The 23,718-nt window shown below is 39.6% G+C and overlaps 1 protein-coding gene across 3 annotated transcripts in view; it reads left to right on the top strand.

Annotated features, from left to right (window-relative positions):
- Positions 1 to 1,219: 1,219 nt before the first annotated feature.
- The window catches only part of MTRF1 (mitochondrial translation release factor 1), a 49,983-nt gene continuing 27,484 nt past the window's right edge, over positions 1,220 to 23,718 (top strand). The window contains exons 1-6 of one of the 3 annotated variants that reach the window (XM_044249826.1): positions 1,220 to 1,584; positions 3,656 to 4,078; positions 8,870 to 8,961; positions 10,385 to 10,466; positions 10,668 to 10,775; positions 20,532 to 20,704. In XM_044249826.1, the coding sequence (XP_044105761.1) occupies positions 3,664 to 4,078; positions 8,870 to 8,961; positions 10,385 to 10,466; positions 10,668 to 10,775; positions 20,532 to 20,704 (870 nt within the window). In that variant the 5' untranslated portion in view covers positions 1,220 to 1,584; positions 3,656 to 3,663. Of the gene's footprint in view, positions 1,585 to 3,116; positions 3,161 to 3,655; positions 4,079 to 8,869; positions 8,962 to 10,384; positions 10,467 to 10,667; positions 10,776 to 20,531; positions 20,705 to 23,718 lie in introns of those variants that run through there. The other 2 variants (XM_044249823.1, XM_044249825.1) reach the window with 2 other exon arrangements.

A 23,718-nucleotide genomic window follows, 5' to 3' on the forward strand; every position in this document is an offset into this window, starting at 1 on the left:
ATTCTTATGTCCAGAGCACAGTGAGTAGCATATAACTGGCGCTCATTGTTGAATGAACAATGGAATGTTTTCTTTATTTCTTTTCTTTTTCTTTCTTTCTTTCTTCTTCTTCTTCTTCTTTTTTTTTTTTTTTTTGTGGGAGGAGCAGGAGAGAGGGAGTACAGAGCTTAGGAGCCACAGAACATTAGCACAGACTGCCTTGATTGAATCTCAGTTCTATTACTTACCAGTTCTTTTACCTGGACAAGTTACTGAAGCTCTCTGTGCCTCAGTTTTCTCTTCTGCAAAATGGGTATTTTAGGGTCGTTGTAGTAAGGAGTAAAGTAATTAATAGGTTTAAACCATTTGATATAGGATTTAATATATCCTAGGTAAAAGTAAATACCCTGAAGTAGGGTAATGTTAGGTATTTACATTGAGAGTAAATTGTTCTTTTTATATGCAGTCCCAACCTAAGAAAATATCCTGTGAAGTCAGTTATATGGGATGATGTTTGCCTTGGCTTTTGATGAAGAAATATTGAGACACGGCAGTGATGTGACTTGTGGTATTCAAAGTAAGGCAGTATGTTTGCATTTTCCTGGAATTGTTTATTAGTTGGATTTTTATAATTATTTAATCAGTAGTTTACAACCGATGAACCTAGTTTGAGCCCCTACATTCAATATATGCATGCAACACCTATAAAGCCATTAATTTGTGAATATATATAGTCTCCTATCTTTTGGATCCTGTTATGATTTTTAGAAATATAAGTTTATATCCTCCTTTAGTTATTAGGTATTTTCTCGAACCGTGGAAGCTGAAAGTACAACTACTAACGTGCAGAATCCCATAAAGGGTAAAAATAGAAAAAGAAAAAGAAACAAACAAACAAACAAAAAAACCATGTAGAATCCCTAAATCTGGGGATGATGAAAAGGGAGTCCTCAAAAAATAAATAAATAAAAATCAAAGAACCACTGCTTTAAAAACAAAACAAAAATTTAAAAAAAAAACCCAAACTCCACTGCTTTAGTGGCTCCGTTATATAATTTCTACATATAAAAAATTCTTGTAATTTCCTATTACTATATTGTAAATCTTGATTCTCCTAATCAGAATTGTAGAGATCTCTCTCCTGTGTTTGCCTCTGTGAAACCAGAAGTCCGCTTTTGTCCCAGAGCTTGGCGGCCAGCCTGTGCACAAAATACAACTCCCAGGATTCCCCGGGAGGAGCTCCCGGAAGTTGTAGTTCATTCTACTTTCCGCTACCGCCCACCCTACCTATCTAGTGGGAACCCACGCCCTGGGCTCCGGCTCCGGATGAGTACCGCCCGTAGTCATCTCTTGGGATTTTCTTTATTGCCTTGTCTTTTTATTTATTTTTCTTTCTCGATTTGTCATTTTTCTCTCGGGATTCCCCTGTTCGCTGTTACGCACGCCCAAGGACGCCCGTTCAAGAGAAGCTGAGAGCAAGCGTTAACCCGGAAGGAGTGACCCGGATGTGAAAGTGCGTCAGTGTTTGTCGGGCTGAAATGTAGCAGGTCTCAGAAGGTTCCGGCTTCAGAAAGGAAAGCTGTCGTCCTTCCTTCTTTTTCTTAGGTACTCACAATTATTTTTTTTTCTCCTTTTTTGATCCCCAAAAGTATTTTTTCCACCTCCTTTCCCCCCCATGTTGTCTCGATAGGATCACTCCTTATACTGAGTGACAAAGTGTGGCTTACACGTGTTGTTCTGGCGTGTAAGAACAGTGTCCCTTCTGACCTGCCGACCCTGAGAATTGTTACTAGAGTACTCGAGTAATGCTGCTTCTGGGGTGGGTGGTGGAGGGACGGGCCGTGCTCAGGCTTAGGTAACCCTAGCGAGTAAACGTCTTGGTTTAAGGGGAGGGGAGTGTGTTCTCTCATAACATTGAGGTTCAAGACCTTAAGAGTTAACTCATTCTGCTGTTTCGAGGGTGGACATTTTAGCTAAAAATATTGTAACATAAATTTGTCATCCTTTTGTCCATTTTTTCAAATGGACACACTTCTCTGATCTGCTTGAGACTTGATGTAAAGACACGGGAACTTCTGAAGGACAGTAACGTGTGGCTGCTGGGCATTGGCGCATTCTTCCACAGTCTTTTTCCAAATGTGCTGCAGATATTGAAGTTCATTAGCAGAATCCTGCAAAATCTGAATGTTTGGGAGACCACACTGAATATTTTAGTTTCTAGGACATTATAATATTCAAGTTAGCTGATTTATAATGATCAAATGAGTTGATACATGAATGCACCTCCTAGCATAGTAGGAACACTGGAGACAATAAAGGTTGATTACCATAAAATTTTGACCCTCATTTCAACTTGGAACCTCAGAATTTTTGGAGTCAAGTGTTTTTACTAAAATACTTTATCATCCCCCTTTCTTAATAAAGCTGCTTTTGTTAGCTTTTGATTATGTCTGTTAGAGAGGTGAAGATCAGGAAATTAGTGTACACAGCCGGTTTCACCTAAATTGTAGTTTTTTTTTAAGATTTTATTTATTTATTTGTCAGAGACAGAGAGAGCGAGCGAGCGCACAGGCAGACAGAATGGAAGAGGGAGAAGCAGGCTCCCTGCGGAGCAAGGAGCCCAATGTGGGACTCGATCCCAGGACGCTGGGATCATGACCTGAGCCGAAGGCAGCCTCTTAACCAGCTGAGCCACCCAGCCGTCCCTAAGTTGTCATTTTTTAAAGTAACTATTTTTTCCTGATTGTGACAGTAATGCATGCTGTGTGAATAGAAAAATTAAAAACGCTGAAACGTAGAAAAAACAAAGCAAGCAAAAGTTATCCACAACTAGAGATCATCTTTTTAACATTTTGATATGTTTCTTTTTTAGGTTCCCCCCCCCCAAAAAAATATTCTGTTCACTTACTTTCCTTGTATATCATATATCATAGAAAATTTTGAAAACCTAAATAAGATTAGGTTATATTGTTTTCCATTCTGCTTTTTTCACTTAATACAAATATTTCCACTGTCCCCTCTTAACCAGACCTACTTTCTTTATAGGTTAATATCTGAAGTTTTCCTCCTTGAGGATCTTAGCTGAAAGGGAAGCACCCGACTGCAGAATTGAAAATGGAAAACACTGAGCTCTGAACAGGCAGACCGCATTCTAGTATAAACTCTGCCTCTGTCTGGCTAAGTAAATAATCATGATTAAGTCACTTGATTTCCTTGGACATCTGGATACCTAAAATTAAAGAATTAGACAAGAAAACAGTTAATATTTCCTTCGAGCTTTAGAAATCTATGTATATGTGAACCACCTAAAACTTGCACGATTATTTCATACCTTTCAAGTGCTTGTTCACATCCTTAATTCCAGATCCTGGATACCTCCTAGAAAGTAGCTGATTTAACCCAGCCTGTTGATGTATTTATTAGTTATGCTCCTACTCATTTGCCGTCGTTAATTATATACATTGAGTGAATAGAAAACTGTGTTATCTTCATTTATTTTAACATGTTATACTCAGAGGTATGAAGAATTATTTTGCTTTTATTGGTTACTTGAATTTTCAGATTGTGTTTAGAGCTGGCTGTGCCCATAAACTGAACAAGATTTCATGAGTCTCCTTCCAGCTTTTGTATTTGTAGAGCTGATTTTTTTTTTCAGATTGTGTTTATTATATTTCAGATGCTGAGATGAATCGTCACCTGTGTGCTTGGCTTTTTAGACATTCATCTCTTACTGGTCCCCGCCAGTACCACGTCCATTCCCAATCTCATCAGTTTACGCAGATCCATCTTGATACAAGGCTGTGGATTTTTAGACAACGCAGGAACCCCATTCTCCACCGTCTGTTAAATAAGAATTGTCCCAGTAGATACTGTCATCAGTCCAAGATGCTGTGGAAGCATAAAGCACTACAGAAATATATGGAGGACCTGAATGAGGAGTACAGGACGCTTGACGACTGTCTGCAGCGTGTGTCTGTGAATGCAGGGGACCGGAAGTCCCTGAATCGAAGGCATGCTGAGTTGGCGCCACTTGCAGCCATTTACCGAGGAATTCAGGAGGCTGAGCAAGCAATTGAAGAATTAGATTCAATGTGTAAAAGTAGGTAAAAAATATGTGTGTGTAAACAATGTGATTGATTTTATAGGTTAAACCTTTGTTGAACCCAGTCTTTTAAAAAGGCTAGAATAGCTGCACTCTGTCCTTGGAGAAGACAGAATTCTACTCTGTGTGTTTGATGTGTTTTGGCTACTGAAAATCAACTATTAGGAGACTGAGCTCCTCATGGTGCTTGCCAAGAAGTTTTTAGGGTCTAGACGACTGAATATTAACCTTTACAGAAGCTTTAATTTATCGAGCAGGACTTCCCTGAGCACGGTCCTGCGAATGTAGCAGAGACACAAAAATGCAGTTCCTACCCCAGCAAAGGGCTTGTAAGGTCCAGGTATTATTTCATCATCCCAGAAAGAACCCTGCACCTTATGGCCACTTGCCCCATTCCCCCTTCCCTGCCAACCCGTGGCAAGAGCTCATCTATTTTCTAGATTTCCTTATTTCGGGCATTGTCTGTAAGTGGAGTCATATAATATGTCATTTGTGACTGGCTTCTTTCATTTAGCATAATATTTTCAAGTTTCATCTATGTTGTAGCATGTATTTGTACTTAATGTCTTTTTATTGTGGAACTGCATTCCATTGTATGGATCTACCACATTTTATTTTTATTTTTATTTTTATTTTATTTTATTTTTATTTTTATTTATCCATTCATCACTTACTGGATATTGAGTTGTTTCCACTTGTGGGTTGTAATGAACAGTGGCGCTACAATTGCCTATCATAACTCTGCATTCAACCTTTTGAGAAGTTATCAGACTGTTTTCCAAAGTGGCTGCACTATTTTTACCCCACACTTTTTTGATTCTAGCCATCCTAGTGGTATAATGATACCTGATTGTGGCTTTGATTTGCATTTCCCTGATTAATGATGTTGAACATCTTCTCATATGCCTGTTGGCCTTTTGTATCTCATCTTTGGATAAATGACTGTTCAGATCCTTTGTCATTTTAAAAATGAGTTATTTGTCCTGTTATTGAATTGTGAGACTTCTTTATATTATAGCCACAAATTCCTTATCAGATATATGATATGCAAAACTTTTCTTCAATTCTCTGGGTTATCTTTTGAAGCAGCATAATTTTTTTTTTTTAATCCTATCCATTTATTTGATACAGAGAGACAGTGAGAGAGGGAATACAAGCAGAGGGAGTGGGAGGGGGAGAGGCAAGACTTCCTGCCAAACAGGGAACCCGATGCGGGGCTCTATCATAGGACCCCTGGGATCATGACCCGAGCCGAAGGCAGACACTTAACTGACTGAGCCGCCCAGGCACCCCTAAGTGGCACAATTTTTAAATTTTGATGATGTCAAATTTATCTTTTTTTCTCTTGTTGCTTGTGGTTTTGGTGTCATAGCTAAGAAATTGTTGTGTAACCCAAGGTTATAAAGAGTACATCTGTGTTTTCTTCTGAGAGTTCAATTTTTTAACTTTACCTTTAATTTTTTGATCTATGTGAGAGATGTTTATTTTTAGTTTTGGTATTTTTTTTTAAAGATTTTTTATTTATTTATTTGACAGACAGAGATCACAAATAGGCAGAGAGGCAGGCAGAGAGAGAGGAGGAAGCAGGCTCCCCGCGGAGCAGAGAGCCTGATGCAGGACTCGATCCCAGGACCCTGAGCTGAGCCAAAGGCAGAGGCGTTAACCCACTGAGCCACCCAGGTGCCCCTTTGGTATTCTTAATATTGCGTATTGCCTTAACATTTTTTTCTCATACAAAAATTATCAAAATGTACTGAAGTTGAGAGAAAGGCACAGTGGACTAACCTGGGATTCAGCATTTATCCAGATAGTACTACAGGCACTTAGTTTCTAAACTTCAGTGCTCCATCCTGTTCCATTAAGTGTTAGAGATGTTAAACGATGTCAAGGCCAGTCACAGTTATAACTGTGAAGTCCTGGATTTTCTGCCGTCTCTTGGTGGTACCATGAGTCTCTCACTATGTTTATGAGGATTTTTTTTTTACTCTGCATTATGCCACTCAAATTTGTAATCCATTAGTTTGGGGAAGGTTTTTTGTATTTAATAGGAGTTTACTAAATGCTTTTAAATTAAATTGACATAGGGCGCCTGGGTGGCTCAGTGGGTTAAGCCGCTGCCTCCGGCTCAGGTCATGATCTCAGGGACCTGGGATCGAGTCCCGCATCAGGCTCTCTGCTCAGCAGGGAGCCTGCTTCCTCCTCTCTCTCTCTGCCTGCCTCTCTGCCTACTTGTGATCTGTCTCTGTCAAATAAATAAATAAAATCTTTAAAAAAAAATAAATTAAATTGACATAATCTCTTTCAGCCTTGATTGTATCACCATTATACAGTGGTGTATACATTGTATCACCAGTATTATTGAGATTGGATTGGATTGTTTCCGAAGTCTCTCCTAGGTCTAAAGTCCTGCTATTCTGTAATAACAGTGATAAAAGTGACATTTACTGTCCTACTGTCCTTAGTGCCAGACACTAAGCTAAGTATTTAAAATATTATCTCATTTGAGTATTTACAATAATTTATGAGATAGGAATTATTATTAATGTCTCTATTGAATAGATGAAGAAACTGAGAGCTTAAAATGTCAGAGGTCACTCAGCCAATCAGGCAAGGAGCAAGGATTTGGACTTAGTGAGATTCCACAGCCTGTCTTATGCACTGCATGAGTCTAGTTCCAATAGAGTCTGCCTCTGCCTCTGTAGTGTACCCTTCATGAGTCCCCTTCTATTCTTTCTGCTAATTTATATCTTTATTATAGCTCATCCTGGATAATTACAATACATTCCTAACTTTTTGTGCCACTTCCAGGCCTTCCCAGTCCAAGGACAACCTTAATCAGATTACTCCCCTGCTCAAAATTTTCAGTAGCTCCTGTTGCCTATAAATATAAATTTCTCGATTTGGTATTTAAGAGCCTTTGCAGAAGGGCCCCTGGGTGGCTCAGTCAGTTAAGCATCTGCCTTCAGATCAGGTCATGATCCCAGGGTCCTGGGATGGAGTCTGGTTCGCTCTCTCCCTGGTGCTCCTCTCCAAACCCCACTTGTGCTGTCTCTCTTTCTCTCTCATAAAAAAAAAAAAAAAAAAAAAAAATATTTTAAAAAAAAGGAGCTTCTGAAAACTGACACCAGCCTCTCTGTATAGTGTATTAATTCCCTTTGCATATGCAAACCTTTCAAGAAAAATAAATAACTTGCTGTTCCCTGAATATACACATCATCCCATTTATGTCTTTGCACAAATTGTTACCCACCAATTTTACCTTGTTAAAATTCATTTCACTTATAAAGTATGGCTTGGATGTCATACTTTGGCTTCAGTCCCCTCTGTAAAACAAAAATGTTATCTTTTTCTGTTTTGAATTTTGACCCTTTATGTAATTGTCTTAATTTCTGCCACTTCCCTCATTATCTGTTTCTCAAAGACAGAGCCTGTGTCTTACTCATTTTTATATTTCCTGCAACACTGAACATAGGATGTAATAGACTCTCAAATCTTTCTTGATATAATGAAACTGAATTAGGTTAGATTTCAGACATCAGAAAATAATAAGAGGCCACAAAAATTATTTTATGTGACTGCATATCAGGTTTTTTTGATATCTTTGACACAGTAGGTACCTATATGGAGTAATGTCCGCCTAGTGTCCATTTGTGGCATAAGTACATGATACGGGGCCACGAGTGATATTACAATTCTGCAACAGATGATCTGTAATTAGAATTTAGTTCAGAGGACATCTATCCAGGAAGCCTTCCTCAAGTGCTAAGGTCTGGGTTAGACCCCCCTCCTTTGTGCCTCCATGGCACTGTCCTATCCCATACTGTTCTCATGTGTACATGTCCTATTTCCCACCAGACTGAGCGACTTAAGGCCTGGAACCACATTTTATTCATCCCTGTGTCTCCAACAACTAGCAGAGTATCTGGTGCATAATAAGTGTTAGATGTTGAAGGTATGAATGAGGAATAGAGTCCCACCAGGTGTTAATGACTTCCATGACCAGGGAAGAAGTTTCAAGAGCCTTCCCTGTTTTATAATTAGGACTTTTTATTTCTGTTTTCTTCTTTGCTATTAAGAATCAAACATTTCTACATCAGCTGGCAAGCATCACCACTAACAAATGAAGTCTAGGTATCCAGAGCAATGGAGTCAAATCTCGTAAGATCTACTATCTCTCATTGTTTGCTTTTTTGTTGGGAGTTCCAGGATTTAAGTTTCTCTGTTGAAATGATGTGAAAAGGACAATTGTTTCCATAAAACAGAGGTTACAAAGATGTTTCATTTGACTTACATGGTGCTTTTATAAAGGGTTCACTAGGTATAAATATTTCAAGAGATTTCAAAATTCTAAGAGTTCTTATTTCTGACTTTGAGGGGAAGAAAATGGAGGCTTCAGCCCTCCTGGATTACACCGCGGTGTGCTGAGTAATGGCTGCTACCTTTAAGACAAGATGTGGTCACTCTAGTTTACTCCAAAACTTACCTTATTTGGGTCTATATTTAATTAACCAGTCCTTTTTCAGACTTGTTTTATTAATCATTGATTTCTGTAATTAGTTTTAGATATTCAAATCATAAACTTTTGGGCAATGATCATACTTCCTTACACACTGAGTTTTTTTAAATGTGCTTCACAAGTACTTATTAATTAATTAATATTCTCCAACTATTCTGACTTTTTGTATAATCCCTCCTTCACAACTGAAATAAAATTTATAAACAGAAATTAGCTAGCTATTTAAGAGTTTTCCTGTATTTAAAAACACAATTTTTGTTGGTGGTTTGTAGGTCTTAATAAACAAGATGAAAAGCAGTTACAAGAACTTGCATTGGAAGAGAGGGAAACTATCGCTCAAAAAATCCATATGTTATACAGTGAGGTATGTTTTAGGAGGTAAACTGCTCAATCGTGTTACTATAAAAGAATACTGTTTTATGAGGCTAAACTTTGGTGTTCAAAGTCCTTTCCAAACACCAGTTTATTAAACCTTTTTTATGGTGAATGAGTAAGCTGGGTTTAGGACTGTAATTTGCTACAGAATGAGGTTGAACCGATTGGGATGCCAGAAAATAAAACATCATCTCCCCCCTCACCTCCACGAGCAATTATGTTCCAAAGCTGTTAACTTGCCAGCCAAGGCGGCAGATGCTGGTAAAGAAATTTAGTTCACCTAAAGAATCACCTAATAAGAGGAAGAATTGAGTTTTTAAGCCTTAGAAAAGGGGAGTGGTACATAGTGATTGTGTTAATTAAGGATCGAAAATTTGCTTTATGTATAGAGTGGAGTGAATCCAAAGGTACAGACACAGTTGGTTCATACCAAGTCTTTAGCTCCTTGTAGTTCAATGGATGATTTGTCTAAAAGGCAGTGAAAACCACAGGGCTGTATAGCATCTGTAGTTTCTTCCCTTCTGTCCTGTTTGCCCTTGTCCTGCCTTCGGTCCCCCTACTCTGGGACTCCATACAGGGGCTCGTTGAGAGGAATGAGGTAGAGGTATCAGTTACTGTTATCACTGATATAACCAGCAAGTCAAAGGCAGAAAGACTGTCTTTCTTGGTCTGATATTCCCTCTCACAGATTACCATTTCTAACAGAGATGGAGTATTTCAAAAATTGTCAGTAGGGAGAGTCATGGCCGGTAGGTAGTTTGATTTGAAAAACTTTTCACTAATAAATAAAAAATAAAATTGCATCCCTTTTCTTCTTTAGAAGGAAGCTAGTTACTTTATTAGGAAGCCCCTTGTTTTTTTTGTCACAACTCAGAAACCATTTCAGCCTTATCCTGGGAGTCCTCAATATATTCTTTAAGCAGAACAGCTCTACTGAGAACAGAGGGCACGACCTGGGGCCAACTGTCATCTGTGGCAGGAGAAAATACACAGTCATATGTAAAGAGGCCTCATTTTCTCCAAGTGAAGACTTTCTTCAAAGCTTCACATCGTCATTAGATGAAAGAAGCTGCTGTTTAGAGCTAATAAGAGGCAAAATCTGAAAAAAATTGAATGGAATGCTCCGGACTTTGATCTAAACTTGGGCATTTTAGAAAATTAAGATAATCTGATAGCATTGTGGAGAATGCCCTGACAAGTAACTCCACTGTTAGCATGAATTGATCACTTATTTTAGGTCTAATACAGTCTACTTATTGTAGCATTTAATGACTAGATCTCATTGGGATACTATATTATTTTTTTAATCACTGACGTTTGTTTAATGTTTGGAGGTCTTTTGTCTAAAATCAAGCAATAGTATAATCATAGAAAATATACATACAAATGCTGATCTTTTTTTCCTTTTTCAGCTTTTCCAGAGTCTAGTGCCAAAGGAGAAATATGACAAAAATGATGTTATTTTAGAGGTGACATCTGGAAGAACTACTGGAGGTCAGTTAAATAATTTTATTTTAAATGATCTAAAAAAACACTTAAATTTTACCTTGGTTTGATACTGTATAACTTTAACAGTCCAGTAGATATGTTTCACTATGGAAGCAGTTACTCCTTATTTCCCAGGGGGCCTGTACCTAAGAATGGCTCTCTTTAAAACAATCTGTGCTGACTGAATATTTTTTGTATTTTTTTTAGGTGATATCTGCCAACAGTTTACTCGGGAAATATTTGATATGTACCAGAATTATTCAAGCTATAAAAACTGGAAATTTGAACTCCTGAATTATACACCAGCGGATTATGGTAGGAATATTTGAGGGTTTAGCCCATAGATGATGCTGAGAATTATTTTATCTCTGATCTTGATTAGAACTATGTTGTCCTATTTTTAAAAAAATATTCTATTTATCTATTTTTGCAAGAGAGAGAGCACAGATGAGTTGGGGACGGGCAGAGGGAGAAGCAAACTCCCCGCTGAGCAGGCAGCCCATTGTGGGACTCAATCCCAGGAACTTGGTATCATGATCTGAGCTGAAACCAAGAGTAGGACACTAAAGTGAGTCACCTACGCACCTGAAGTCCTTAAACTTTTAAATACTCAGTTATATTAAATCAGAACATCTGATAGTATCTTTGTTCCTTATTCTTTTAAGCCATATGAAAGTTTGTTTCTTCTTGCTTATACATCGATACCCAATAATAAAGTAGGGAAAGGGGATTAAAGTAAGTTAAACAATAGAGAAAAATGAAAGCTACTATCTAGAATAAGTAATTTGTGCTTGGTACAGGTTTTATTTTTTTATTTTTTATCTTTTTAAAGATTTTATGTATTATTTGACAGAGTACAAGCAGGGGGAGCAGCAGGCAGAGGGAGAGGAAGAAGCAGCCTCCTCACTGAGCAGAGAGCCTGATGTAGGACTTGATCCCAGGACCCTGAGATTACAACCTGAGCCAAAGGCAGATGCTTAACCAATAGAGCCACCCAGGCATCCCTTGGTACAGGTTTTAAATACGGCCACTGGTCAAGAAGAGGGAATTGAGAGAAGAGGGAAGAAAAAACCAGAGCAACCACATGGTGATGGGAGAGATCTTGGTGTGTATAGGGCAATGTTAGGAAGCCAGTCTACCCAGAGCATATCTGTGACAGGAAGACATAGTAAAAGGTGAAAGATACATATGATCAGAAGAGAAACCGGAGTATGTGATGAGAAGACCTAGGAAATGAGTTCCAGGGGGTATAGTTTGAACAGCCTTAAAAGCTGTTAGAACAGGCCTTGATTGTTAGAGAGTAACGACCTATTGAAGATTTTATCAGTAAGCATATGATCTTGGGGCACCTGGTTGCTGCCGTCGATTAAGCCTCCAGCTCTTGGTTTCAGCTCAGGTCATGACCTCCAGGTTGTGAGCTGGAGCTCCATGTCCAGCTCTGTGCTCAGTGTGGAGTTCGCTTCAGACTCGCCCTCTGCTTTCCCACGCCCTGCTCCCTTGCTCTCTCTCAAATTAATTAATTAATTAATTTTAAAAAAAGGTGCATGATTTGGTAAATACATATCTTAGGGAGATTATTAGATAGCATTGTGCGGGATGGACCAAGAGGTTCGATTTAAGGCAAAGTGCAGAGCGGTCGCTAGAGCAATCCAGGTGTGACTAAGACTTAGACCTGGCATAGACCTTGGCAGACCTTCACAGGAAGAGCAGACAAAAGACGGGCCAGCGCTTGCTCCTGTGTCCTGCATACAGTGTAGGTGATCTGATCCTCACGGCCCTGTGAGATAGGTAGTATCAGTCCCATTTTACAAATGAGGAGCTGGGTTTAGAGAATAAGTGACTGATCTAAGACCACACAGTATGTAATGGCAGTCCTGAGATTGAACTTAGGTTTGTTAGATCCAGTACCACACTATATCCTAGTAGTCTGTTCTAACGCAAACAAGATGAGCCATGGGGATCCTGATCTTCCTAGCCAGAAGGACTGTGATATTCTTTCAAGTTGGAGAGAAAGCCCATACGGGAAGAAAAAAATGATAAGTTGTTTTTGAATGACTAACTCTGTGGTTATTGTGAACACCCATTTAGAAATATCCAGTAAAGGCTGAAGTTGTGTCAGCAGAGCTTTGGTGAGAGAACAGAATGAAGGAGAGAGATTCAGTAGCCCTTAGCCAAAGATGGTATCTGACACTGAGAGATTATGTGAGGGAGAGGCTAGGGAGAAGGAATATTCAGGGCGCCAAAATCTACATTGTAGGTTACCTACATGTAATTACCTGTATGTAATGGCCACATTGAGAAAGATTGACTCCTGGCAAAGGAAAGAGAGGAGTGAGATAAGCAGGAAAAGGATGAGTACAGTAGAATATTATGGAAGCTAGAGATGAGAGAGTTTCAACTTTCAGGAAGCTTTCAGGAACAGCAGCATTTGGGGACATCTGGCTGGCCCAGCTGATGGAGAATGTGACTTTTCATCTTGGGGTTGTAGGTTTGAGCCCCACTTTGGGTGTGGAGCTTACTTTAAAAAAAAAAAAAGTCTTTAGAAATACAGCATTATGAAAGAGAGAATGGTGGCAAATGTCAGCAGTGACCTCTCTCGGATTTTGAATCCAGCTTTTAAGAATGAAGGATGGGTTCAGTAATAACAGGAAGAGCTTCTGGTTCCAGGGATGCAGAGCAGCCTGAACAATCCCTAGACAGTGGTTGGGAAACCTTTCTTTTAGATAGACTGGCCTAGTGGCAAAATAAAATAAAGGCACTTTAAGAAGTAAAAAGAGCAGGAGACCCACCCGATGGCTGGGTTGGTTGAGCATCCGACTCTCAGTCTCAGCTCAGGTCTTGGTCTCAGGGTTGGGAGTTCAAGCCCTGCATTGGGCTATACAAACTGGGCATGGAACCTACTTAAAAAAATAAAAAAACCCTTTTTTAATTAAAAAAAAAATCTAAAGGACTATTTTTTTTAAAGAAGGGAAACTTTAAATATTTTACTCTAAAGACTAGGAGGGACACCTGGATGGCTGGGTCAGTTTAGCATCTGCCTTTGGCTCAGGCCCTGAGCTCAGGAATGATCCCTGGGTCCTAGGATTGAGTCCCATATCTGGTCCCTGCTCTTCGGGGAGCCTGCTTCTCCTTCTACCTGCTGCTCCTTGTATTTGTGATCATGCTTTCTCTCTCTCTCTCTGATAAATAAAGAAAGAAAGATTAGGAGTAAACTTCTACTCATTAAAATTAGAAAGTAATATATTAAAATTGATCTGTTTGAAATCAGAAGAAAAATATGTGAATAAGAGGTCTAACATAGAGAAGAGGTGAAAAACACCTATCTTATAAAATATGCTTACTAATTAATAGGTGTATATATTTTAATGTTTAATTGAAATGGAAAAGAACTCAGATTCATATAGCACTAAAAGCTAAAGTTGAAAAGAAACATACTTTCAGGCAAAAATTCATGCATCAGGTGACTTAGAGCCTTGTAGTTTTGCGGTTGGAGGTACAGATAGGGACAGTATTCAAGTATTCCATGAATAGTCCAAGCTAAATGATTACAGGATGGTTTTTGTGGCAGCAGGGGAGGGCGAGAGCTCTGGGTATGTAGCATAGGTCTGACGCTTTGTTATTCTATGTACCTGGCATCTGACAAATTGAAATCTCTTCCAAGTTAAAGGGATTTTATGAAATGCTCTGGTATCTCTTCCCTCCCAACAGATTGATGTTTATAATTGCATTTTGTTATCCTCTGCTTGCTAGTTAAATTCAGGAAAGGGTACTTCAGGTAACATGATGGTTAGTTCTACGTGTCCAGAAGACGTACTTCTTACCATGAGTGTGAGAAATAAATTTGTAAGGGAAACCCTGGCATCCTTGAAGGGCTCTGTGATGGCTCTTCTCTGTGGACCAGACTTGACAGTAGGAGCTCTGATAACTAAACTGGGAAACCTAAGTGTACTGGAAGTCATTGGATTTTAGGGTGGCAGGGGTCAAGGGTAGCAGTCCACAGCCAAAGGCCAGATGAGTGTTACTGTCACGGATGGCAGAGCCAAGGCAGCAATCGGAGTTGTCTGACTTGTGCAGCCCTGTGGCATTTGCTAGTTGATCGTGGTGCCCCTAGAAGTAAAAGAGGTAGGAAGACTAGTAAATTCTCACTTACCTGTATGAGCAGAAAAGTTTTAGATCAAGTGAACAAAAATGTAACTTTTTTTTTAATAAAGATTTTTATTTATTTATTTGACAGACAGAGATCACAAGTAGGCAGAGAGGCAGGCAGAGAGAGAGGAGGAAGCAGGCTCCCTGCTGAGCAGAGAGCCCGATGCAGGCCTCGATCCCAGGACCCTGGGATCATGACCTGAGCCGAAGGCAGAGGCTTTAACCCACTGAGCCACCCAGGCGCCCCAAAAATGTAACTTTAATCATAAAAATAAGCCATGGCCCCTCAATCAGTTCTCAGACTTGAGCCAGTGGATAGGCCCAAACCCCTTGAATAAAGAGAGGGCGGGGTCCCCTTGAGGAAGGACCCCCATATATTGCTAAGTATTTATGCTGTTGACCCTTCTCCCAGCCTCCTCCCAAAAGGGGTCTGTCACCTTTTCCCAGGGTAACTATGCCTTAAAGAAATGGAAATAACCAGACTTTGCAGGGACTACTGGACACTGGCTCTGAACTGATGCTGATTCCGGGAAACCCAGAGCATCCCTGTGGCCATCCATTAGAGAAGGAGCTTGTAGAGTCACGTGATGAATAGACTTTTAGCTCAGGTCCCGCTCTCAATGGGCCCAGCAGGCTCGCAAACCCATCCTGTGGTGTTTTCCCCTGTTCTGGGTACATAATTGGCAGATACACTGAGCAGCTGGCAGAATTCCCATCTTCTTTCCTGACCTGTAGAAGGAGAACTTAATGGTGGTAAAGGCCAAGTAGAAGCCACTAGAACTGCCTCTACCTGGGAAAATAGTAAATCAGAAGCAACATTGCCTTTCCAGAGAGGTTGCAGAGATAAATGCCACCATCAAGGACTTGGAAAATGCAAAGTTAGTGATTCCTGCCACATCCCCATTCAGCTTGTTTCTTTGGCCTAGAAAGACAATAGATGGAGCTCAGTGAATGACAGTGGGTTACTATTAGCTCAGCCAACCGGTGATTCTCATTACAGCTGCTGTACCAGATGTGATTTCATTGCTTGAGCTATTCATACCTCCTGGCACCTGGTGTGCAGCTGTTGATCTGACAAATGCTTTTTCCCTCCATACCTATCCATGAGGACCACCAAAGGCGGTTTTCTCTGAGGTGGCAAGGCCAGCAGTGCACCTCGCTGTCCTCTACCTCAGAGGTCTATCAACTCTCCTGCCCTACATCATAATTTCCATTTACAGGGATCTTGATTGTCATTCTCTCCCACATTGTCTTGAACTGGTCCAGGAGAGCCAGTGATACAGTTCCAGTCACTACTGATACTTACTGATGGTAAATATCAACACTGCTAAGTACGCTGTGAGTGTTTATCTCAGTTATTCCTCACAACAGCCCCTTCGAGGGAAGGAGGTTGAGTTCACGCTGTGTCATATGCTTACACAGGACTAGAAGCACGACTCACGTGATCTGCAGAATGAATGGCCTCTCATTCAGGTGTGTGGTACTGTTATGCGAGCTGTAATTACCATTTACAGAAAAGGAAACTGAGGCATGAACAGATGAAGTAACTTGCCTGAGGACACACAACTAGGAGGAAGAGCTTAAATTTGAACCTAGGCGACCCAAGATTAGCTCTGGTGATCTGTACAGTAAAGCAGCCCTCTCCTTTCAGGTCATATAAATTTAAATATGTGCCCTGGACATGAAGTAGGTAAAGAGGGTGAGGGGAATAATTTTAAAAGTACAGAATAAGGGGTGCCTGGGTGGCTCAGTGGGTTGGGCCTCTGCTTTTGGCTCAGGTCATGGTCTCATGGTCCCAGGGTCCTGGGATCGAGCCCTGTATCGGGCTCTCTGCTCAGTGGGGAGCCTGCTTCCCCCTCTCTGTCTGCCTGCCTCTCTGCCTACTTGTGATCTATCTCTCTGTGTCAAATAAATAAATTAAAAAGAATTTTTTTTTTTTAAGACTTTATTTATTTATTTGACACAGAGAGATAGATCACAAGTAGGCAGAGAGGCAGGCAGAGAAAGAGAGGGGGAAGCAAGCTTCCTGCTGAGCAGAGAGCCTGATGCGGGTCTCAATCCCGGGACCCTGGGATCATGACCTGAGCTGACGGCAAGGGTTTTTGCCCACTGAGCCATTCAGGTGCCCCTAAATAAAGTCTTAAAAAAAGAGAAAAATACAGAATGATTTCGAGGTGGAAAATTTTAATTGTTGTGGCCTCGCTCTCTCTCAGTGTTGTATTTTTCAGAATTGACCATCTTGACATACTGAGTGTGAATGGTAAACATTACATTTTTCCTATCACCTGACCCCTAAATGCTTGTCATCTTCTTTATCTGGTGTTCAAGAAGATAAACATTAACCTGTTTTACCACTGGAGGAAGACTGGCTATTTTGGACTTACTTTTTTTTTTTTTTTTTTTAATAAACCATCTTTAATCTTTAATCTTTTTTTTAAGATTTTATTATTTGACAGAGAGGAGAAAGCACAAGTGGGGGTGGGGGGAGGTGTAGAGATAGAGGGAGAATAAAGCTCTACTGAGCAGGGAGCCTGGCATGGGGCTTGATCCCAGGACGCTGGGAACTTGACCTGAGCTGAAGGCAGACGCTTAACCAATTGAGCCACCCAGGCACCGCTGTGTGCTTACTAAGAGACAGGTCAGTCTCTGATAAGGTACCTTCCTTTGGCATTTTGTACAGTAATTTAAAACTATGCCTAATTTTTATCCATCATGCTGACTTTATTTTTTTTTCCTCAAAGGTTGATTTATTGAGAGGGAGAGAGAACAAGTGTATGTGAGTGAGAGGTGGGGCAGGGAGAGAGAGAGAGAAGCAGACTCCCCTCTGAGCTCAGGGCCAGAGCTCATGATCCATGAGATCATAACCTGAGTAGAAACCAAGAGTCAGACACCCAACTGACTGAGCCATCCTGGTGCCCCACCATGCTGACTTTAGAAACTGAGTTGGTTATATCTGATGTTGTAGCACTGAGTCTTCATTAGAAGCATATTAGGAACGTGGCAGCAGCAGTAGCAGCATAGTTAAGGAAAGGAAATTTGAGTTAAGGATTTTATAGGCAATGAAACTAACTTACAAGTATAAGGGTACAAACTTAACAATATGCAAGAACTCAAGAAACACTTTCCCCATGGTCCCTTTCTGAGGAATCTGTTAGAAAACAGGACTTTAGACAGCTAAAATATGAAGTTTTGGCGTAGGGATCGGGTGAGCATCAAATATGTGGCTACCTGTAGAACTAAGTCTGTATGGGTGCATGGGTGGCTTAGGCAGTTAAGTGTCTAACTTTGGCTCAGGTCATGATCCCGGGGTCCTGGGATTAAATCCCACATTGGGCTCCTTGCTCAGCAGAGAGTTTCTTCTCCTTCTGCCTCACCCTTCCACCCATGCTTAGGTGCTCTCTCTCTCTAATGTACAAACAAAATCTTTAAAAAAAAAAAAAAAAGACCTAGGTCTATTTGAGGAGAAGGAGGGAAGAATACACTATATAACCACTGTAAGATCTGACAGTATCGAGTACACCCATTTGAAAAATGGGGGAAGAACAGGAAGAGCATATGCAAAAAAGTCTTAATAATTTTAGTAATCATGTTGTGGCAGAACTCCCATTGTTACTCTGAGACTGTTGTATGTGTACTGTGGAATAAAGTAGATGAGTAGTTAGGAGATACTCTAATTGTAGTATCTTCTCTGTCGTTGAGAACCAGATTCTTGATAATAGAAGACAAGAGTGATAGAGAAGAGGCTGTCATCTTGAATTTACTCTGGAAATATCAGTAGTCAAGAACTCCAAATGGTCTGAGATTTTACCCCACTTGCAAGCTAACAAGTTAGCATGCCACACTTTCATGGGTCAGAGGTGGAGGATGGTTTATTACTCACAAAACAGTAACCAGAATATCAACATTTTTGTGCTGATTCCATGAGCCCCAGGTCCTACAAGGTGACTTGAAGGCCAGATGATACCTGCCTGTGCAGTAGGTTTCATTATACAAGAGGAATTCCGAGCTAAGTGATCTCAAATTTTTTTTCTTCAAGATTTTTATTTTAAAGAAAGAGAGCACATGAGCAGGGGAAGAGGCAAAAAAAAAAAAAAAAAGAAGAAAAAAAAGAAAAAAGAAAAGAAAAAGAAATAAGTATTATTTCTCTCTGAAAGGAACCAAGACTTCTTGGGGAGATCACTGATTTCAGGTCTGGGGCAAGAATAGTTCAGGATAATCCTGGAGTAATACCGTAATAAGAGGTATGTCAAAAAGAACTCAGAAATTAACTTGAAGAGGCTCCTGCAGGCCAAAGATGGATATGTTGAACTTTAATCATAATAATTGCAATTGGTTCAAGCATGCTAGATGTATTCAGATCCTTGAATTCATAATGATATTTTAAAAATAGTCATCTGCAGATGATTAATCCTAACTCATATTGCAAAACACAGATACTGGTAAAATGGGTAAAGGAACAAAATCAAGCATTTATCCTGCCTTTCCTGTATAACTCTAGCACAGGGTAATCAACTAGTGGACAAGGGGAAATGTCCTTTATCAATGTATTTTAGCTACTAAAACCTGACAAAGAAATTACAGAATTAGACTATCACTATTTTATAACCCATGATACATTAAACATCAAATGCTGCCAAGACCATAAAAAGAAAGAAAACAGTCATTATGTGCCTCCTGTAGTCCTGCCAAGGAGCTCAAGCTGGTGTCTGATCCGGTCTCTGGATCCATCTGCCAAATTGTAGCCAGAACAGAGGGCGGAAGATAGTGAATTAATTGTACCAAGAGTATGCAGTTGGCAAATGCATTCTGTGGGAAATTTTACAGGTCAACGTCCAGGTTCCTCAGGAGATAAGTTGGAAAGAACAAAAGAAGTAGGTGATGAGCGTGTATAGATGAAGAGCTTTAAAAGGCATCAGACTAGGGGGCACCTGGTTGACTCTTGATATTGAGGTCATGGGTTCGAGCCCCACATTGGATGTAGAGATTACTACACAAAAATAAATAAATAAACTTAAAGAGGACGTGAAACTTTTTTAAATGGACAAGACTAGACTGTAGCACATTTAGGTAATAAAATTGTAGCAGGAATAAGTCAGGATCATAGTTGCTTGTGAGAAAGGAGGGGATTGTAACTGGGAAGGGGCACATGAGAGAGCTTTTGGGTGACTGACAAAGTTCTTTTTCTTGATCTTGTGGTCACTAAACCATTTGATTCATGTGATATTTTTATGTCTGTATTTTATAATAAAAGAGTTATTTTATAATATTTATAATATAATTTATATTATAAATATATATAATATCTATATAATATATAATATATAATATAATTTATAATATAATATTTATAATAAAAGAGTTATTTTATAATAAAGGAGTTTTAAAAAAAAATGTCCAATAAGAAACTAGCTTAGGCATTAAGATTTGGTGGGGGGAGGAGCTTATTGTCACACCACAGATGAGCAAGAGCTAAATTTCAATAGACTCTTGAGAACTTGGGAGGACCTATAGAATTTTCCATCATTATTAAATTGTTACGTTTTTGAGCGTTCTTATATATAGATACCATATCAGCCTAAGGTTGCAGAGGGCAATTCAATGCAGAAAATGTCCCAGTATTTTTTTCTAGTAATACTTTTATTAAAAAAAACTTGGCTGATTATAGAAAATTTAGAAACAAAGCATAAAAAGTAAAACAAAAAAATATATTGTTATTCTGTTACCCAGAGGTAAGCATAAATAATGTTTTGGTATATTTCCTTTTCTATATGACTACATTGACATTGGGAAAATATCGTCTTGTACCTATTTTATGTTCTCGTCTTTGGCTCTGTACTTGGATTCAGGCCTGAGTTTAAAGGTATTTAAGATCCAGATCCCTTTCAAAAGAGAACACATTGGCATTTTTGGATTTTATGTTCCTAGGTGGGCTACATCACGCAGCTGCCCGAATTTCTGGTGACAGTGTCTACAAGCATCTGAAGTATGAAGGTGGGATCCACCGAGTTCAGCGAATCCCTGAGGTGGGCCTGTCATCAAGGATGCAGCGCATTCACACGGGAACCATGTCTGTTATTGTCCTCCCTCAGCCAGATGAGGTAACTTCACGCACACGTTGAAAACTTACTCTCGGGACGCCTGGGTGGCGCAGTTGGTTGGACGACTGCCTTCGGCTCAGGGCGTGATCCTGGAGTCCCGGGATCGAGTCCCACATCAGGCTCCCAGCTCCATGGGGAGTCTGCTTCGCTCTCTGACCTTCTCCTCGCTCATGCTCTCTCTCACTGTCTCTCTCAAATAAATAAATAAAATCTTTAAAAAAAAAAAAAAAGAAAACTTACTCTCATGTAGTGGGTATTGTGCTGAGGAAGCTTAGCTTCTAGCAAACTGATTTTCGGGGTTTCACATTGAACTTTGCAGTCTCTACTGGGAAATCCTTAACTCTTCCCCAGGTAAAGTTGCCCTTCTTACGCCTGACCAAGATATTTTGTTTTCTTTAATTAGAAGCTGTTTCTCTTCATAAAATAGAATTCACAAACCTTTTCAGATCTTCTTGCTAGTTTTATCTTAAGAAAAATATGATTTCCACAGGTAATATGTTGAGATCAGTGATAGAATATCTGTATGGGGTCAGTGTCTTATTGAAGCCAGCCATATTGCCTCTATCTTTTTTCCTAACTTTTTAAAATTTAATTTTAAACATAGAGAAAATTGGAAGAATGCCATTCTAAAAACTTATATAACCTTCACCTGGAGTCAACACCTATTTATATTTTGCCACATTTGCTAGATTCCTATACGTGTGTGTATGTATACTTTTTAAAAAATAACTATGAAGAATATAGCAGTCACTGTGAGACTTCATCCCTCAAATCTTCAACTTAACATCTCCTAAGAATAGGACATGTTCTTAGGAGAAGATGTACGGATGAAGTTGTGGTGCATATACTCAATGGAATATTATTCAGCCATCAAAAAGAATGAAATCTTGCCATTTGCAGCAACGTGAATGGAGCTAGAGTGAATTATGCTAAGCGAAATATGTCAGTCAGAGAAAGACAAATACCATGTGATTTCACTTATATGTGGAATTTAAGAAACAAAACATAAACATAGGAAGAAAGAGAGGGCAAACTGTAAAAGAGGCTATTAACTATAGAGAACCAAACTGAGGGTTGTTGGAGGGGAAGTAGGTGGGCTACTTAGCGTGGGCTAAGTGGGTGATGAGCACTAGGGAGGGCACTTATGTGATGAGCACTGGGTAACATGTGTAAGTGATGAGTCCCAAAATTCTGAAACTAATATTACACTGTATCTTAACTGGAACTTAAAAATTTAAGAAATAAATAAATAAGTGAATTAGGTATAATAGCTCAACCCCATAATTTTTCTTTTTTGGGGTGGGGGAAAGACGGAGAGGGAGAGAGAATCTTAAGTTGGCTCTATGCCCAGCGCAGAACCCAACTCGAGGCTCGATCTCACGTTGCTGAGATCATGACCTGAGCTGAAATGAGGAATTGGACACTTAACCAGCTAAGCCACCCAGGCGCCCCAACCCCATAATTCTTCTGTAGGATTAAATGAGACACTAAGGGTTATCCACTTGTCCCCAGGAACCAATAGATTGGAGATCTTTGTATAACATCAATAATAAAATTGGTTAAGTTATTAGAAAAAATACCATTAGCTATGAAAATCAAACACAAGTCTATAATATTTCTATGAAAAACTCCTATGCATGTCTCCTCACAGAATACTTCTCCAATATAAGTGTGTCAAGTTTTTTCTCTCACCAGGCAATTTCTTCAATTCTGTGTGGACACCAAGTTAGGTATCCTACAAGCCAATTCAGTTCTGACAGCGTCTACTGGGGAATAGCTAAGAGCTCACAACACTTTATTCCCTCCTACTTCAGAGGCCGGTCACAAGTCCACCTTGTCACCTGTGCTTTCCACCAAGTCACTGTGAATTGAGAGGTTCCCACAACCCCTTCTTTGGGTTCAGTAATTTACTAGAGTAGCTTTTAGAACTCAGACTCCCCACTGAGCATGGAGCTCTGTGCGGGGCTCACTCCCATGACCCTGAGATCATGACCTGAGCCAAAATCAAGAGTCGGACAGTCAACCGACAGAGCCATCCAACGCCCTCAACTTTTTTTTTTAAATGCCGTTATTTTTTTAAAGAGTCTGGAGCCTTCATCTTGTAGGGTGTCCCACCTTCATCTTGTAGGGTGTCTGGATCTGTTTAATTCCTCTTGGTACTCTTCAACTTGTCCTTTTATCCCATTGCATTCAGGTCACAGGTTTTGAGCGGGAATACTTTACAGGTGTGTATTCATGTTGCGTCTTATCAGAAGGCACATAATCTGAAATTGTCTGATTTTCAGTGAAGATGATCACAAAACCAGCTCCATTGTAAAAGTGTATTTTTTTCTCTTCACAGTTACTGAGTAATGCCTGCGATACATAATAGCCTATTTCCAATAACTTTTCTTCCACAATCGTAACATCCATTAGTGATCTTTTTTGCCTGAATCAGTTATTTCATTTGGAGTGGAAGATGGCAATTTTGTAACTCTGTCATTTCTTCTGTATTTGTTACCTTGCATTCTTTTCTGTCAACAACTTTCCTCCCTACTACCTTCTCTCCTTCCTTCTTGCTTGCTTTCTCTTATTTTACCTCATCATAAACTCAATATTATTTCATCTGTTGACTTCATTATAGACTTAAATATTTGTTTTTTAAATTGTGTGAGTTATAATTACTATGGTTTTTGATGTTCAAACTTGTCCCTGATTTGGCCAGTAGTAACCTTTTTAGGGGAGTCCCTTTTGCAATGACCCCATCAATTTTTAAGCATACCCTTGCTTTCTGGTATCATTAGATATCCTAAGCCCACCTTCTGCCTTTCTGCCCTCAGACTTGGGAGTCAGATCTCATTTTTTTGGTGAGAAATGTACCCAGAAATCAAGGTCTAGGTACTAGGTATGCTCATTATTACTAAAGTCTGCTTATGTTTAGATTTCACAGTGGACAGAGCTAGGAGATACATAGGAGTTTAACACCAGTTCAAGTTATTATTACCAACTCAAATTTAACATTACAGGGAGTTTTT

This window comes from Neovison vison, chromosome 5 (assembly GCF_020171115.1).
Source record: "Neovison vison isolate M4711 chromosome 5, ASM_NN_V1, whole genome shotgun sequence".
Classification (NCBI taxonomy): Eukaryota; Metazoa; Chordata; class Mammalia; order Carnivora; family Mustelidae; genus Neogale; species Neogale vison.